Below are 14906 nucleotides of genomic sequence, written 5' to 3'. Positions count from 1 at the left end.
GCGATAGCAGCCCAAATGATAGATATTGCTTCTCTTGCTTACAACTCTTTGAGCGCTCCAGGTGGAATAACCTTGAGTGGTCCTCCAGCAACTAGCCTGCTTCTGATGTCACCTGTCCACGCCTTCGCGCTGCCCACCAGATGGAATTCTCTTTCTAGCTTCCCTGTCTCTGCACACCCTCTCCCCTCTGACTGGCGTACCTTTCACGGGCTCACTTAGCTGTGAAATGTTCATCAACGCTCAGCTTTAACACAGGCTTCTCTGGAGGTCTTTCTTGCCCGCCAACTATACCTTCCCCTGGGCCACCCACCCCCTGGTGCCTACTTCTGGGGTGCACGTGTGGCCCCACTGGGGGGGCTGTTTATGGGAGGTTGCCACGAGAGGAGTCTGCGTGAGGGCGGTACTTCTTACTCCAACATGTCCCCAACACTCGGCACAGTGCCTGACACACAGAGCCACCCATACCTGACCAGATGAGTGGGTGGGAAAGGAAGGGAAGAAGGAAGGACGGACGGGTCACATGATGGGAACCAGTAAGTGTGCGTACCCAGGAACCAAGGTTCAAGGATGCGGGGAGGATGAAGTGATACCTGCCCACTAGGATGCAAGTCCCTGGCCTTTGATTCCAGCCCCAATCTCATGGATCAAAGGCAGACTTCTGCAGGCTTGGCAAGGCACAGGATAAGACATGGATAAGACAGGGTAAAAGCTAAACTGGCTGATCCCATCTGCTCCCCTATCTATGTCTTGCCCATCTCTTGTTCTGAGCCACAGAAGAGCTGACCCCTCAGGTCAGGCCAGCAGCTCTGGCTGAGTTTGATCCAGGGGAGGTGCTGGTCAGGAATGAGAGGGCAGGAGGAAGGGGGAAACTAGGGGACTGCCCCCGCCTCTCACGCTTGGTGATGTTTCTGGTGCTGACCATCTCGGTGTCTAGGATCCGCACAGGGTAGGTCCACCTGGCTTCTGGCTCTTGGCAGGTGGAGCTGCCTGGGCGGGGACACCACTTCCTGTTGCTCTTTCTCGAAAGCTCTTGGGGTGGAGGTTGCTTCTAGCTGCTGTGGTTATGGTCTCTCCCCCTGGTGACTTCCCAGATCCACTGTACTCCTGTTACCAGTTCTCTGCTTTAAATACCCAACTCTTATAAAGATTTAAAGTGGTTTCTGTTTACCTGGTTGCAATCTGAGCAAAGGACAATTTAGTCTAGAGGCCCTCTGAGGGGGGTGAGATCTCTGATATTTACCTGAGAGGCGATAGCGTGTTTCTTTTTGTTTTGTTTTAGATTACTATGTGTTGAGGTTGGGTGCTGTGTAGGTTTTTAACTACTTGGAGGAGAGTTGAACACTTGTTGGGATGCGGCTTCTCAGTTTGAGCTCTGAGGTTCCCATGCACAGTGAGTCATCCTCTCTCTGGCTTTCAGTGACTGCCCAAACCCTGTCCTTTGCTCTGGGGAGAAGACAGGGATTCAGGCCTCGGCCCCTGCGTTGCTGCTGGAAACTCACACAAAGGAGGATGTGGGGGAAGCAAGGAGCTGGTGCTGAGAGGCATGAAGAAAGCAGAAGGGAAATGCGGAAGACGGAGTGGGACAGTTTTGTATCCGCGTGTAGCACAGGGCCTGTGTGTAGCGACATCAGAGGAGAGAAAGGATGCAGGAAGTAGAAGGGACAGGTAGAGCTCACGGGTAGCGCTGGCCCAGATCGAGTGGAACCTTGTCTGCTCCCCAGCTGTCCGCACCGCTTCTTCAGGTCTTCTGAATGGCTCAGCCACGAGGACAGCCTCCTCATGGTTTCCTGGCTTCCAGACCTCCTGACCCCAGCTTTGGGGAACTTATCTGAAACCGCATCTCCGTTGCTTCGGCCAAAATGCTCCTGAGGCTCTGGACATGCAGCCCTTTAATTCTGTCAGGCACCTGCCGGCCTTCTTATATCTATTGCACACGCCCAAAGCTGGGCTCCTCCCATCAGTCCCCACCTGAGATCATTTCCTTAGAGGGGCTGATCCTTTCTTTCCTAAACTCTGCTCCCTCAACCTGCTTTCTTCCTTCTGTCGCTGCCCTTTTAAGGCTTGGGATCCTCCCTTGATTTAACACAAGGCTGAGGAATAGGAAATTGGGTAACTGAATTCAGATCTGCCTCCCCCCTTTCTTATTAGTATATGTTTGTGATACATAATAATTACACTTATCCCGGAGAATTGGTGCATGTACATATGCATCTTAGTCGTTTTTACTGCCCTTGACCCCACCTCCTGCTCCCCCCGTAGATTCCTTTAGATTCTTGCCAAGTCTAGGATGAGGATCCTCTTCAGCAGCCCGGAAGCCACCCAAAGCCATTGCCGCTCTGGTCTCCAGAGAGAGAATGGACTAGTGGTGCTCAAAACAGTCCCGCCCTGGGCAGCTTTGCTTACGTTTGCAGAGGTCTCTTGATGCTGCTGCAAAGCTGGTGTGCAGGCCCGAACTCCTAGGAGGCCAGGAGAAGACAAAGGAGCAGGCGAAACTGTACCTCCCCTTCCCCTAGCTGGCAGCCCCTGACTGCACCAGAGGCCAGGCCAGGACTTTTGAGACCCTTGGCTGATGTGCTGGGTGAGCTGGAAGACATCTAGCTTACCCTTGTCACTCATGGTTGACCACTAACATTTATAAGTCCATCCCATGTGGTGTGGTGCTTTGCAAAGAGCTCCTGCCTTCTGTTACCACCTATCCGGGCTTGGGCAGATGGCTTCATCTCTCATCTTCTTCACCTGTAAAGCAGAATAATAAATATCTACCTTATAGGGTTCCAAGTGTTTTGCAACCTATAAGGCATAAAAAGGCACCGTTATGATTACTGCTATCTATCCATCCATCCCTCTGTCTACTTAACTATTATTATTATTTATTATTTGAGACATCTTGGAGTTAAACTCTGTGCTTACCTTCAAGGCTACAAGTATAAGGATGCAAAGATGAACACATCTTGTCAGTACTTGAGAAAGTCAGCAGTCTCAGCTGGGATGGGAAAACTGTTGCCAGAGGGTCACTTCTGTCCCAGTGCCTGTTTGGTAAATAAAGTTTTATTAGAACACAGCCCTACTCATTCATTTACATATCATCATGGCTGCTTTCCTGCTACACCTGTCGAGTTGAGTGGTTGGAACTAAGGCCATCTGACCAATGAAGCCCAAGATATTATTGGACATTTGTAGAGAGAGTTGACTGACCTCTCGTTCAGAGGGAAAGCTAGGTGTGCAGATCATCTGAAATGATAGCCCAGAAAAAGAGAGAATGGAGTCTTCCTGAGTAGCAGGCACTGGGGCTGTGAGGGCTGAGAGAGAAATTGGTTCCCAGAGCTTGGGAGTAGTGGAGGGGCAGAGATGGGCATGGCAAGTTGGATCATGGGATATTTATTTATTTGTCTGCTTATTTTAGCATGCGAAGTCCTTTTTTATTAGTATATGTTTGTGATACACAGCGATTATATTCATTTTGGGGAATCGGTACACAGAAATATCACATCTTAATAATTTTTACTACCCTTCCCCTCCCAGCCCTCCTCTCTCCCATATCCCTAAATCCCCCTTTCATCTCCGCAAAGTCTAACCCCTCGCCTCTGTTATTGTGTATCTTTCATTTTACTCTTTAAATTCTTTGTTTTAGGTTTCTCAATAACAGAAACCTCGCGGTATTTAACCTTCAGTGTCAGATTTATTTTACTTAGCATTATGGTCTCAAGATGTATCCATTGTTGTACGCATGACTCGAGTTTGTACTCCATTGTATATTCATACCACATTTCCTTCATCTATGGCTGGATACAGGCTGCTTCTGAGATTTAGTTGATCGTGGATCCTTTTTTTTTGTTTTGTTTTGTTTGTCTGTTTTGAGACAGGACAATCCTCCTGCCTCAGCCTCCCAGGCATGCTCCACCCCAGCGGCTTGATCAAGGAATTCTTAAATTCTTAAAAATGAATATGAGGAGGGAAGAGTTCGGATTAGAACAGAGGTTCGGCAGTTCATTCAAAGTCATGTAACTTGAAACTAGCCCTGTGTCCTGCAGAATTTATGACTTTATATTGATATTTCATGAAATACAAAAAACATTCTATACCGTCTCACAACCACACTGAGGAATAGGTATTGCTGGTCTTATTTTACAGTTGAGGTTAAGCATTCCTCAGGCAAGAGGTGGCATTTTTGGGCTTTGAATCCAGAGAAGTGACTTCCATCTGGCAAGGACACAAAGCCCATGAGGTTCCAAGCTCTGTCACGGGAACATGACCCAGTTACCTAATGTGTGCTGTAGGTGATGGGCCTGTGCACACAGCGGAGCCTCAGACCTGCATACCTGGCCAGTTATTTAAAGTCCAGTGTATCTTTAGGGAAGATCTGTTGTGTTTGGGCATGAAACGAGATGCTGAGGGGAAAAAACAGGCTAGCAGAAGGCAAGACCACCTTGCAGAGACTATGTTGTCAGCCGAGAGGCTGTAGAGGGTGGTGGCTGAGAGCACAGGCTCTGGGTTTGCATCCCTGCTCTGCTATTTAATCACTGTGTGATCCTGGGCAAATAAGATAAACTTTCTGGGCCCCAGTGTGCTCATCTGTAAAGTGGACATAACCATACCCTCACTGTGTTCATCGAAGTCACCTCAAAGTGTTGTAAAAAGTCCAGGAGATAACCCATGAATGAGATACAGCATGTTGGTGCTAGGAATTTAGCTCAGTGGTTCTACCGCCTGCCTTGCAAGTGCAGGGACCTGAGTTCGATCCCTGGTACAAAAAACAAAACAAAACAAAAAAAACCCCCAAACAGCATCTGGTATCTAGCAGGTGTTCAAGAAAAATTAGCTGAAGATATTGCTGTTAGCCTGGTATTTACTGGCGTTAGCATTTTAACTTCAGCCTATTCCTCCAGCCAGGGCTCCCCACTGTCTCTTATTAACAATGCACTGTTCCTTTCAAACTGTCCCTTCTTTCCCCGCTCCTGCTCCTCCTTGGCTACTGTTTTTATCATGTGCTGTTGGGCTACGTCTTCTTCCTCAGAAGTCCTGCAGCACTCAGTCTGGACCTCTCCCTTGGTGTCCTCTACCGTTTTCCATCCTGAATGTTCATAACCAAGGGGCAGGGGTTATGAGAACTTCACATTGGATTTCGCACATGGCGGTCAGGCACTGAGGCAGTGTATCTGCATTTATTGGGTAGCTATTGTAGATGAGAGAACTTTGCCAGTTCTTAGGGTGTGCAAGAGATGAACCCATCTCCATCCACACAGTGAAGGGAGACACGTAAGCTCCTAAGCCAAGCGATTAGGGCTAGAATAGACACCAGGCCTTACCTGAGGGGGCCTCACAGGGAGTGAGGAATGGGTAGGTGAGCGGTGCTTGAGGGTGATGACAGAGCAGGGTGATGGAACCTAAGAGGAGATGCAAGAGTCACTATACCCGAATGGGTCTGGCCCTGAGGAAGAGGGAAAGCTTGAAGCTGATCCCGGGCTTCCCAGCTGGAAAACAGCTGCAATGTGTTGGAGCCATGTCTGGAAGGCACAGGTCCTATCATGACTGGGGGACAGTGTGAGGACAAGCACTGCCTGTTGCTCCATCCTGAAGACACGCAGGGAGGGGCCCACTTCTAAGGCTAGTGAACAGCAACCGGGGAAGAGGGCTCTTCTATATCTGGCACTAAAGGAGGTGGGTGGGTGCCAGGGTAAGACTGGAGCCAAGACAGGCCTGGGCAGAACAAAAGGTCATCCAGGGATGAATTCTAAGATTACCTATTTCACAAATGACCACAGCCTTTGGGAGCCTGATTTTTGATAGCCCTATAGATGCTGGGTAGCACTAGGAAAGTCTAGGAGGAGGAAAATGCTTTTGCTTTGGATTTGTATGCAGAAAGAATTGAGGTACTTTGGGGGCTATACCGTGCTGACTTGGAAATGCTAACTGCAGGTACAAACTCCAAGACTCAGAGGCTGTGGGGTGATATGATCTTGAGCTTTAGGGTTTGGGGCCCAAGATTTGAATCGGTAGCAGCTGTAGCAATGAGGCCGTGCACTAAGGGAGAGAACATTCATGGGTGGAACTTGCATGGTGAGAGAGAGAAAAGACTTCAATCTCAGAAGCAGCCAAGTTAACTGGAGAAGAGGCTTGGTCTAGATGGAGTGTGACAAGTGACACCAGGCAGGTATAAAATGTGGGGAAGTCAGAGGAGGCAGACAGAGGTCAATCCAGAAGGTAGGTGGGGTTGACAGGAACAGGGGGGTTGTCGGTGGACCAGGGAAGTCTCTAGAGGAAAGGGTATTTGAGGCTGACCGGAAAGTGGGCAGGATTTCCACAGCGGATTCAGGGCAATGTGTTCCAGGTGAAGGAAGGGGTCAGCATGAGTCCTGGAGGTGAGAGTGGAGGGTACATCGAGTCAGATAGTGAAGGGCACTGGCTGAGAAGTTTAAATAGGAGTCTGGCAGTGGGAAGCGGCCATGGATTACTGAAGGCGAGGGACAGAGGGATAGTGACATGATTCAAACTGGCTTTTCCTTCCTAGCCTTCTACTCCGGATGAGGCAGGCGGGGTTAAATAGGCCAGCCCAGCAGACAGGCTCAGCAGGTTTGTCACAGATAAGCGAGGATCATCTCCCACATTTGACTGCGGCCAGCTGAGGTCATGGGAGGGGAGAGAGGATCCTCATAGCTGCATCTGGCTCTTTTTTTTTTTCCATCTGGGCCTTGCTGAGAAACAAGGCTTTTTATGAGTGCTCCTCGGTCCAGGGACCCCCTCCTTTCAGATGAGTACCTGCTCCTTTGTGTTCACCCTCATGTACACTATTCGTTCTCTGCTCTTAGACACTTTCTTCAATCCAGAATAGCGTCTGCCCCAGCCTTGTGAACCCTGCATGTGCTTTGCACATGTTGATCATGCAGGATTTTTGCCAGAATTCAAACCCAACAATGCAGACACCCTCTTTCTGCCCAGAATTCTCCAGTCCTGTCCCCAGGTACTCAGACAGATCCTCTTGCTCGTTAACTGGCACCTCAGGACATCACTTGGAGGAGAGGGTGAATTGCACCAAATTCCTTGGCATTCAGGCTTTCCAAGGCTAGGGGAAGAATGCTTCTTCCCTGCGGTGTTTTGTTGGGTTTATAAAGAGTTAATTAAGTCCCAGCCCCCAGGACTTTGCCATAAAAAGGCATTCCACCCAGAAGAATGTGTGAGTCATGCTGGGAGGCAGGGTTTCTCTCCTGGCTGTAAGGACTGGAGCTCTGCAGGCTCAGGAAATCACAGGTTCCGGGAGCTGGTGAATGTGATATACAGCTCCTGGCCTCCCTCCTGGCCTATGCCTAGAGTAGAGTGGTCCCCTGCGTGTAAACAGAGACCTGAGTGGGGGAGACTTAAAATAGGACAAATGCTCAGGACAGCTTCGGTGTGCCCAGCCTTCCCTTGAGCAGGTGCTCGGCCCGGAGCTCTCCGCCTGTGAGCTCCTCTCTGTCCTTCTCCCTGTGAGCCACTGGCTCTTGAGGACACATGTCCCTGGCATCTGTCTGGACAGCTGGGACTCCAGCACATGGCCCAGGCACAACAGGTGATGGGGGAGGCTGCATGCCAGGCCCCTCCAAATGCTTTTGAGTCCTTACAGCCACCTTCTGGGGTAGGCATGTTTGTATCCAATTTTCAGTTTCAGAAATGTGAGGCCCTTGGAGGTTAAATTAACTGGTAATGACTCAAGCCCAAGCCACTGGGACGCCAAAGCTCAGAGCTCTTTCACTGTGTGACATTTTTTAGTGACCAAGGCCACCCTGGCCCTTGGATTCCATTTGCCTTCCTTTGAAGTTTCCTCATGTAGGAATGGGTGTCTTTCAAGGTCCCAGGATGTGGCCATCCCCCGCCACTTCACTTCTGGGTCTAGACAAGTGCTCAGGAAGATTCGACATATGACACCACCCTCTTCAAAATCTGTCTCTGCTCTGCCTCCTGTGGGACCTGTTTCATCTGCAGCTTGATTTTCCTCAGGGGAAAAATGGTCTCAGCTGTTCTTGGCCTCATGTGTACATCTGGCCCCACTCAGAATAGAGAAGTCAAACTTGGGCAATGCTTCCAGAGGGTGAGGGTGAGGGACTCTGTCCTGAGGCACCTGGCAAACTTGCCAGTTGTTCCCTCATCCTGAACTGGTCACGTGGACTAAAGAACTAGACATGGGAGGTCTGATCCTGGGTTCACTTCTTGAGCCAGGCCTGCTTAGCTGCCTCCCTTTCTGTGAGGGTTAGTCACAGAGTTGAACAAAGTCAAAACTCCAGAAGTTCTCTTGACCTTGCCAAGCAATCCCTGGCCTACTCATGTTTCTTGACTCTCAGAGCCAAACCTGTGGAGCCGGTAAGACAGCTGAGAGTTTCACAAAGCCCCAGCCTCAGCCTGAGGGAGGGGCTGGCTCCTCCCAAAAGCTGGACTACACAGGGATGGTCACCATCCACATGTCCACAACCTATGTCTCTGGCCTCTTGGGGTCTTGCAGGAGGAGACCTGCTCTGTACCCCCAAGTGTCTTGTTCTTGGCCGACACATAGGAGGTGCTCAAGAGCGAATGGCTTTCATCGTCCCACCAAGTTGTCACATAGCTGGCAGGCTGTTCCAAGGTCCATGTCCTCAGGGGAGAAGCAGCACATTATTCTGCAAGGAAAATGATGAGCATGAAACAAACAACTCACCTCCTTCTCTCTCTATTTCTCTAGCGCTGGGAGGGGTAATGTTATTCCATGGCTTGCTTGGTAGACATAGTTATCTTCTCTCCTCTTTGCTGGTCAGGGTTCACTTGTGCTAAGACCTCCCTTAATTACTAAACTCACTCTTGGCTCTTCCTCGTACGTGTCTGTATAAGTGTAGATAATTGTATGATGCAGATGTGGCTAGAAAACAGTTTTGTATGAGTCAACTCCCCCCACCCCAGTATTTTATTTCTTTTTTGCCTTCCAGCCCCCAAGCAGTTAGGAATCTGTTGCCTTGGAGGAGGGATGTGATGGGTAGAGGAAGAGACAAAGGCGACTACTAGGAGCAGAAGAAGAGACATGGTCAGTGATTGCTTGGCAGAAGCTGAGAGGACTCCCAGTTTTGACTTAGCTGGTCTCTGAGAAACTATAAGGATTTATTCCTTAATTTCTCTGATGAAGCAATTGAGGAAAGTGGTGCTGCTATGTGGCCTGGGACCTTCCTATGTCCTTTATTTCCTGAGTGGCACCAGGATGTGCACCAGTCTTACCCGCAGGAACAAAAGTTCTATATTATTCACTGGAGGAACCTAATGAATTCCACCCATTTCAGTCCTCCATCCATACTTAGGAGCCACACCCCCAGCCCAGTGGGGATCCTGTAGGGATTCTGTAAAATTGGCAGTCAGAGCCCTTTACTCAGCCTCTGGCACACAGCCGATGCTTCTGCTGCCCTTTTTAATCTCCTTTCTTTCCCATTTGGAGGAGCTGGGATAGGACAGCTGGAAAAACTCCAAAAATGGGAGCCTGGATCTTTTGCCCCCTTTTTTTTTTTTAAACTACTACAAGCCTTTATTGTAGGGACAGTCTGCCCAGCTGTCTCTGATAAAAGGAGAGAGAGCAATATGGCAGAAAGAGAGCTTCTTTTATAGGACTGGGGTGGGACTTATAGGAGCTGGGGTGGAGTTAAGTGAGGTAATATTAAGGGATTGGAGGAGCCTGTGACATCACTAGGCGGGGCTTGTGACATCACTGGTTCCTTGGAGGTAGCGAGTACCTGTTACCCTTTGGCGGAGAAGAGGCATCACAGGAAGAAGAAGGATGTCCTTTGATAGCTGGGGGAAGCCATCTTTTTAAGTGAAAAGCAGGGCATTATGGGAAGGGGAGTAACGGCCATTTTAAGGCGAGGGACGTCTAACATTCCAGGCTTTTGTTTTATGGTTATTAGGTAAAGGTCTCTTCTTCTGAAGCTGCATCAAGCTGACCAAGGGGCGAAATTTGGGGCTAAACCTGGATCTGGTAGGGGCAGCCATAGCTGGGGCTTTCCTCCCTCTACTGCAGTGGCCCATACCCTGCCATGAAGAGTTCTGTGACTGGTTGGTAAAGGCCCTCATGCATTCCTGTAAGAAATTTTGAAAACTGTGAAACAGACAGGGGCCTACCATGGCCAGAAGACATACGCAAGTCAGCATCTTTCATCCTGTTTTTAAAAAAAGGATGGCATGTGTGAATTTGTCCCCATCTAACAGCAAAACTCACCAGTTGTGCAGCTGCTTATGGGCCATGAAAAGCTCTCGCCCTCCTCTGGGTCATGGAAGGGCAGGATCTCATTTGAGAAGTGGTGTATCGTGTTCCAGAGACATTATACCTGACATCAATATTTGATGGGGGCCTGAGTGTGTGGTCTGGTTGGCTGGGCAACAGTTGGGGCTCTAAGTTGTCACATAGCTGGCATGCTGTGCCAAGGTCCCTGTCCTCAGGGGGAGAAGCAGCACATTATTCTGCAAGGAAGATGATGAGGTGGCTCTGGTTCCAACAGCCATTCTTTTTCTCACTCTCCCATTCTGGGAAAGGAATACTGATCCTTTCTAATCACCGACTGTATTCTGGGCCTTGCATCATCATCTTTGGTTCTCACAAGGCTCACCTGAGGAACTTTTGAGGCAGCTGAGGCCTGTGGCAGTCAGAAAGTTGCCCCAAATCAAACAGTGAGCCAAGGTCCTAGGAGGGCCAGCTCACCAAGGAGAAGTAGTCAAACGGCCCTAAAGAATGGGGTCTTCAGAAGCAATGTTTTCACAAACTGGGGGCTGTGAAGCTCTGACAATCTTGGGGAAAAGGGGTTGAGAAACCTTGTCCCCCAGTGCCCACTGGCCTGCCTCATAGACGACCCTTTCCATTTTCGTTCTTCTTTCAATTTTAGCTTGGATGGGAAGCGAAGTCTATGAGTCCAGGACTGAAAATTGGGGGTGGACATCCTCTGTGTAGCAGAATTCAGAGAAGGGTGAGAATTCTAAATTACAACCTGGTTTTCTAGGTCACAGTGAGTATGCATTTTTTTTAAAGTTTGTTAGGCTGATCTATAATTTTAAAATATTAGACCTTTGCATGTGGGCCTCCTTTGGATTCCTTCACTGGACCCCACAAATGTTGGAGGGACCTATGCCATGGTGATCTGAGAGCCCCAAGAAGAAACCCAATTAATAAGACAGAGAATCACCCACTGAGACGACTTCAAAAGCATGGATGAGTGTTTCTTTTTTCTTTTTCACAATATCCTGTGAATATTCAAAGATATCAAAAAACACAGACAAAAGTATTGTAAGATAGCTTTTTTTTATTTTTTATTTTGGTGGTACCAGGGATCAAACTCGGGCCCTTGCACTTGAGAGGCAGGTGGCGGAACCACTGAGCCAAATCCCCAGCCCAGGCAAAAGTATGAGAAACACAAATGGGCTGTAATAAGGGGCTAGAAGAATCAAGTGCGCTATGGCGATAACATTATATCCATTCTTGGAAAGAGGTGATACTTTGCCTTTCAGATCAATTTTTACATCCAAATTGAAGGAACCATTTGAAAATGTTTGAAGGATTCACTTCTGGGCTTTTCTCCAGACCAACAAGGACTACAGCCGGGAGTGTTTCATTCCACAGAGGGTGTGCCCCTTGCCCGTACATGTCTTCTTGTTCTTCCTTCTCCCAAGGGTAAGTTTCCTAGGCTCCAAGGGAGGCATATGAGGAAGGGTTAGAGCCTTCATGGCTCGCAGATGAAGGCCTCCCTTGGTGCCCTGCAGCTGGTCTAGAAGCTGGGCTTCCTGCTTGGCCACAGGCCCCGCCTGTAAGGTGACTGTGCTCTTTGTGCTGGAGCTGGCATCTCCAAAGCTTATAGAAAGCTGTGCCTGTGGGTTCTTGTGCTGTCCTTCCTGAAGGCCAACCTGCCCCCCCCCACGAGGGCATGGCCTGCCCCCTGTATGTATTGTCTTGCCCAGCACCCAGTTCCCAGAACTCCCCGGAGGAGCCTTAAGCCCCAAGCAGTGAGATGTCTCATGTGGAGGGGCACAGGAGTCACTCGAGTCCATGAGAGCACCATCTCGCCAGTGACTTTGAAAGGACCATACCTGCGTATTTATGTTTGAACAAAGTGACCAGCAGTGCTCAAAGTTCTAATCACACTGCCAAAGAGGAGGGGTGCAAGTGCCCTGGCAAGTGTTCTGGGCTGTGGCCCAGGGGTCATCTTAGAGGTCAGGGGGTGATGTCCTGAGCTTCCTTCCATAGTATGAGCACGCACTGGGGTTATTCCTCTGCCGCCCGGGCTGGAAGGCTGCCCTTCAGCAAGATTTTAAGGTCATGCAGGTTTGTATCGGTGAAACTATTGTTTACGTTTCTTCTCCCAGATCCCTGAAGGTTGCCAGGCCCCTTCTCCAGCACTGGTGGAGCCTCCAGCTCCCAAGGCTGTCACTGGACTTCCTGGCTGGGCGTGCACACACCACCTTCGCATGTGCACACGTGTACATTCCACTGGATGGCATTTCATTTCCCCGAAGCAGTTTCCATTTACTAATGGGAGGAGGGTTAGAGCGACCCTTCCATTCCAGGAAGCCCTTCATAACTGGTTTTCTGCTGGCCTGGAAGGCAGGCCGGCCATAAGAACAGGAAAGCACTCACGCCTGAACAGGTGCGTGCCTTGGTAGATGGAGGATGGGTTGGATTCCAGGCCCTACGGGACCTTCTTCTGGACAACCTTGTGCTCTGAGCTACCTCGCACTGCACGTACTCCAGGGGAGGGATTTAATGTGAAGGACTCTGGCGCAGAGATGAGAGAGAAGTTTCGGGGAAAGGTGAAGCCCTAGCTCATGGATGTGTCTGTCTAGGCCTTGCACTCTGAGATCTGAGGCTGGATGGTGCCTCGCTGACAGGATTCATTGTGAGCAGGCCCTACAAAGAATCTGGCCCTCCAAGGAGCGCTGATCCTGTGCTATCATTTGAGTATAGTCGAATTCGGCTTGTCCCCTCTGAAACCCATGCTGAAGTTTGATTGATGTTGTGGCAGTGTTGGGAGGTGATTAGGTCATTAAGAGGGATCGATGCCTTTATCACAGCACTGGGTTAGTTGCTGCAAGGGCTGATTGCTACAAGGTGAGGCTACCCCTCCTGTTCTGTCTCTTCTGCATACAGCCATTTCTCTTCCACCTCGGCCATGAGGGCATCACCAGAAGCTGGGAGTCACTAGGGCTATGGTCTTGGACTTCTCAGCCTCTAGGGCCAAGGACAAAAACATTTCTTTTCTTTATAAATGACTCAGTCTCAGACATTCTGTTATAGCAGCAAGAAACAGACTAAGGCACCTAGCTTGTGTAGCCCTTTACAGTAGGTCATAGATCCAGAAACAGCTCTTTTTTCTTCTTTTGATCATTTGATTAAGGTGGACCTGTGACAACTTTGGAAAAATAGAGAAGGCAAGAAAATTATACCCATTTTTTTGTGGGGGAGTACTGGGGATTGGACTCAGGGCTCTGAACAAGGCAGGTGGTGACACCACTGAGCTAAATCCCCAGCCCAGTTATACCCATTTTAGAGAAAAAAAACTTAAGACCCAGACAAGTGGGACTGTGGCCTCCAATTTTAGTAGTTTGAGAGCCATTCCATGCTTCCTCTTCCCAGACAGGTATAAGGTCCAGCTTTAAACTTAATTTCCTGAAATGCACAATCCTTAAGAAGTTCTTTATACATCCAAAGCATGGGCCATTTGCCGCACACATTTTCTTGTGTCCTACCAGCTATTTTAACAGAACAGGCGAGGCCTTGCAAGTTGCCTGTATATCAGCTCATATGTGCCAGTCTGATTCATGTCCTCTGAGAGCTGCTGAACCCTTACTATTTTAAAGAGTCTTTTCTTTCTCCCAACAGTAGGCAGGGCAGGTATTCTGTCCCTTACAGAGGAGCAGTGGTGAGTGGCCGGGCTCTCACATACCCGGTTTGGGAGCATCATATGAGTCTTCGCATTTTTAAGTCCAACCAGCCTCCGGATTGTCATGCTGCCTCTTCCCAAGAAGGCTGGGGAAACAGAAGCAACTGCCTACAGCAAATGTGCTGCAGCTTCCTCCACAGACACAGAGTTCCAGCAGCGCACGGCTCCATGGAAACTGAAAGGAGAGGGTGTGTACACCATGTTTCTTCTAGGTCCATTCAGTTCTCACCAGAAGCTGAGTGGCCACCGCCTATGTTGTGGTGGGTCAATCCTAAGTCGTATTTTCTATCAAACAGACCAGAATAATTATAGCAAAGAATATCAGAAAAGGTGCCCTTTCTGGTCAAATACCCTCAGTTTACAGATGAAGAAAGAGTTTGAGGCTATAGTAGCGGCAAGTCAAATGACATTGCTCAAGGCTACCTACTTAGCCACAGGTAGAGGGAATTTTCTACAGTTTCATGTTGAAGTTGGCTTGGTGTCTGCCTACATGGAAAGTAGGTCCTCAGCAAGGTAAATGGCTGCTGTCATTTTAGCCCTCCGCTGTGCTCAGAAGAAGACACAGGAAGCGATGTGGAATATAAGGCCATCGTTGTTCTGGTTGCTCTGAATTAGAAACTTAGATTTCATCGGCTCCCTTGATTCCCTATATAACATGAAAGGAAAAAAAATCTCTATTTTTGCGTTGACCTTAAATCAAGCCTGTCTGTACTCTGTCCTTTGCAGACTCCTGCATTTCTCTGGGAGCAGTTTTCTCTCCATGCACATTTCATGAGCGCCTCCTTCTTAGCAGGTCCTGTCTGTGCTGGGCCAGGGGATACCCAAAAAGCAAGGCAGATGTTGTTCCAGTTCTCAGCAGAAGTAGAAATGTCCCTTAAAATGGTGAGCTCTAGTGCTGGAGATTTAGCTCAGTGGTTCTGCTGCCTGCCTCGCAAGCATAGGGTCCTGAGTTCGATCCCCGGTACTAAAAAAAAAAAAAAAAAAAAAAAAAAAAAAAAAAAA

The 14906-nt window shown here is 49.0% G+C and overlaps 1 protein-coding gene and 1 long non-coding RNA gene across 7 annotated transcripts; one reads left to right on the top strand and one right to left on the bottom strand.

The window, feature by feature from the left end:
- Positions 1-2221: 2221 nt before the first annotated feature.
- LOC104848645 lies at positions 2222-10853 on the bottom strand. Of its 3 annotated transcripts, none has more exons than XR_776487.1 (6): positions 10199-10853; positions 8663-8823; positions 5307-5384; positions 2911-3029; positions 2604-2736; positions 2222-2456 (listed from the first exon to the last, which is right to left on the bottom strand). It is a non-coding gene; the product is annotated as an uncharacterized LOC104848645 (long non-coding RNA). The 3 variants fall into 3 exon arrangements; XR_776486.1 differs by lacking the exon at positions 10199-10853 and adding an exon at positions 9717-9795; XR_776485.1 differs by lacking the exon at positions 10199-10853 and adding an exon at positions 9717-9784 and having other exon boundaries at positions 8663-8860.
- LOC104848644 lies at positions 9734-14536 on the top strand. 4 transcript variants are annotated; one of them, XM_010604702.2, is made up of 6 exons: positions 9734-9796; positions 9888-9958; positions 10860-10940; positions 11552-11641; positions 12331-12611; positions 13844-14536. In XM_010604702.2, exons 3-6 carry the CDS (start codon positions 10881-10883, stop codon positions 14208-14210), a joined length of 798 nt encoding a protein of 265 aa, XP_010603004.1. In that variant the 5' UTR covers positions 9734-9796; positions 9888-9958; positions 10860-10880; the 3' UTR covers positions 14211-14536. The 4 variants fall into 4 exon arrangements, with proteins under 4 accessions (XP_010603004.1, XP_010603002.1, XP_010603005.1 ...); XM_010604703.1 differs by lacking the exon at positions 9734-9796 and having other exon boundaries at positions 9900-9958; positions 13844-14092; positions 14441-14536; XM_010604700.2 differs by lacking the exons at positions 9734-9796; positions 9888-9958 and adding an exon at positions 9850-9887.
- Positions 14537-14906: the final 370 nt, after the last annotated feature.

This window comes from Fukomys damarensis, unplaced genomic scaffold, assembly GCF_012274545.1.
Source record: "Fukomys damarensis isolate Sample0158 unplaced genomic scaffold, DMR_v1.0_HiC HiC_scaffold_2, whole genome shotgun sequence".
Taxonomy (NCBI): domain Eukaryota; kingdom Metazoa; phylum Chordata; class Mammalia; order Rodentia; family Bathyergidae; genus Fukomys; species Fukomys damarensis.
This window is presented reverse-complemented; position numbering and strand designations above follow the sequence as displayed.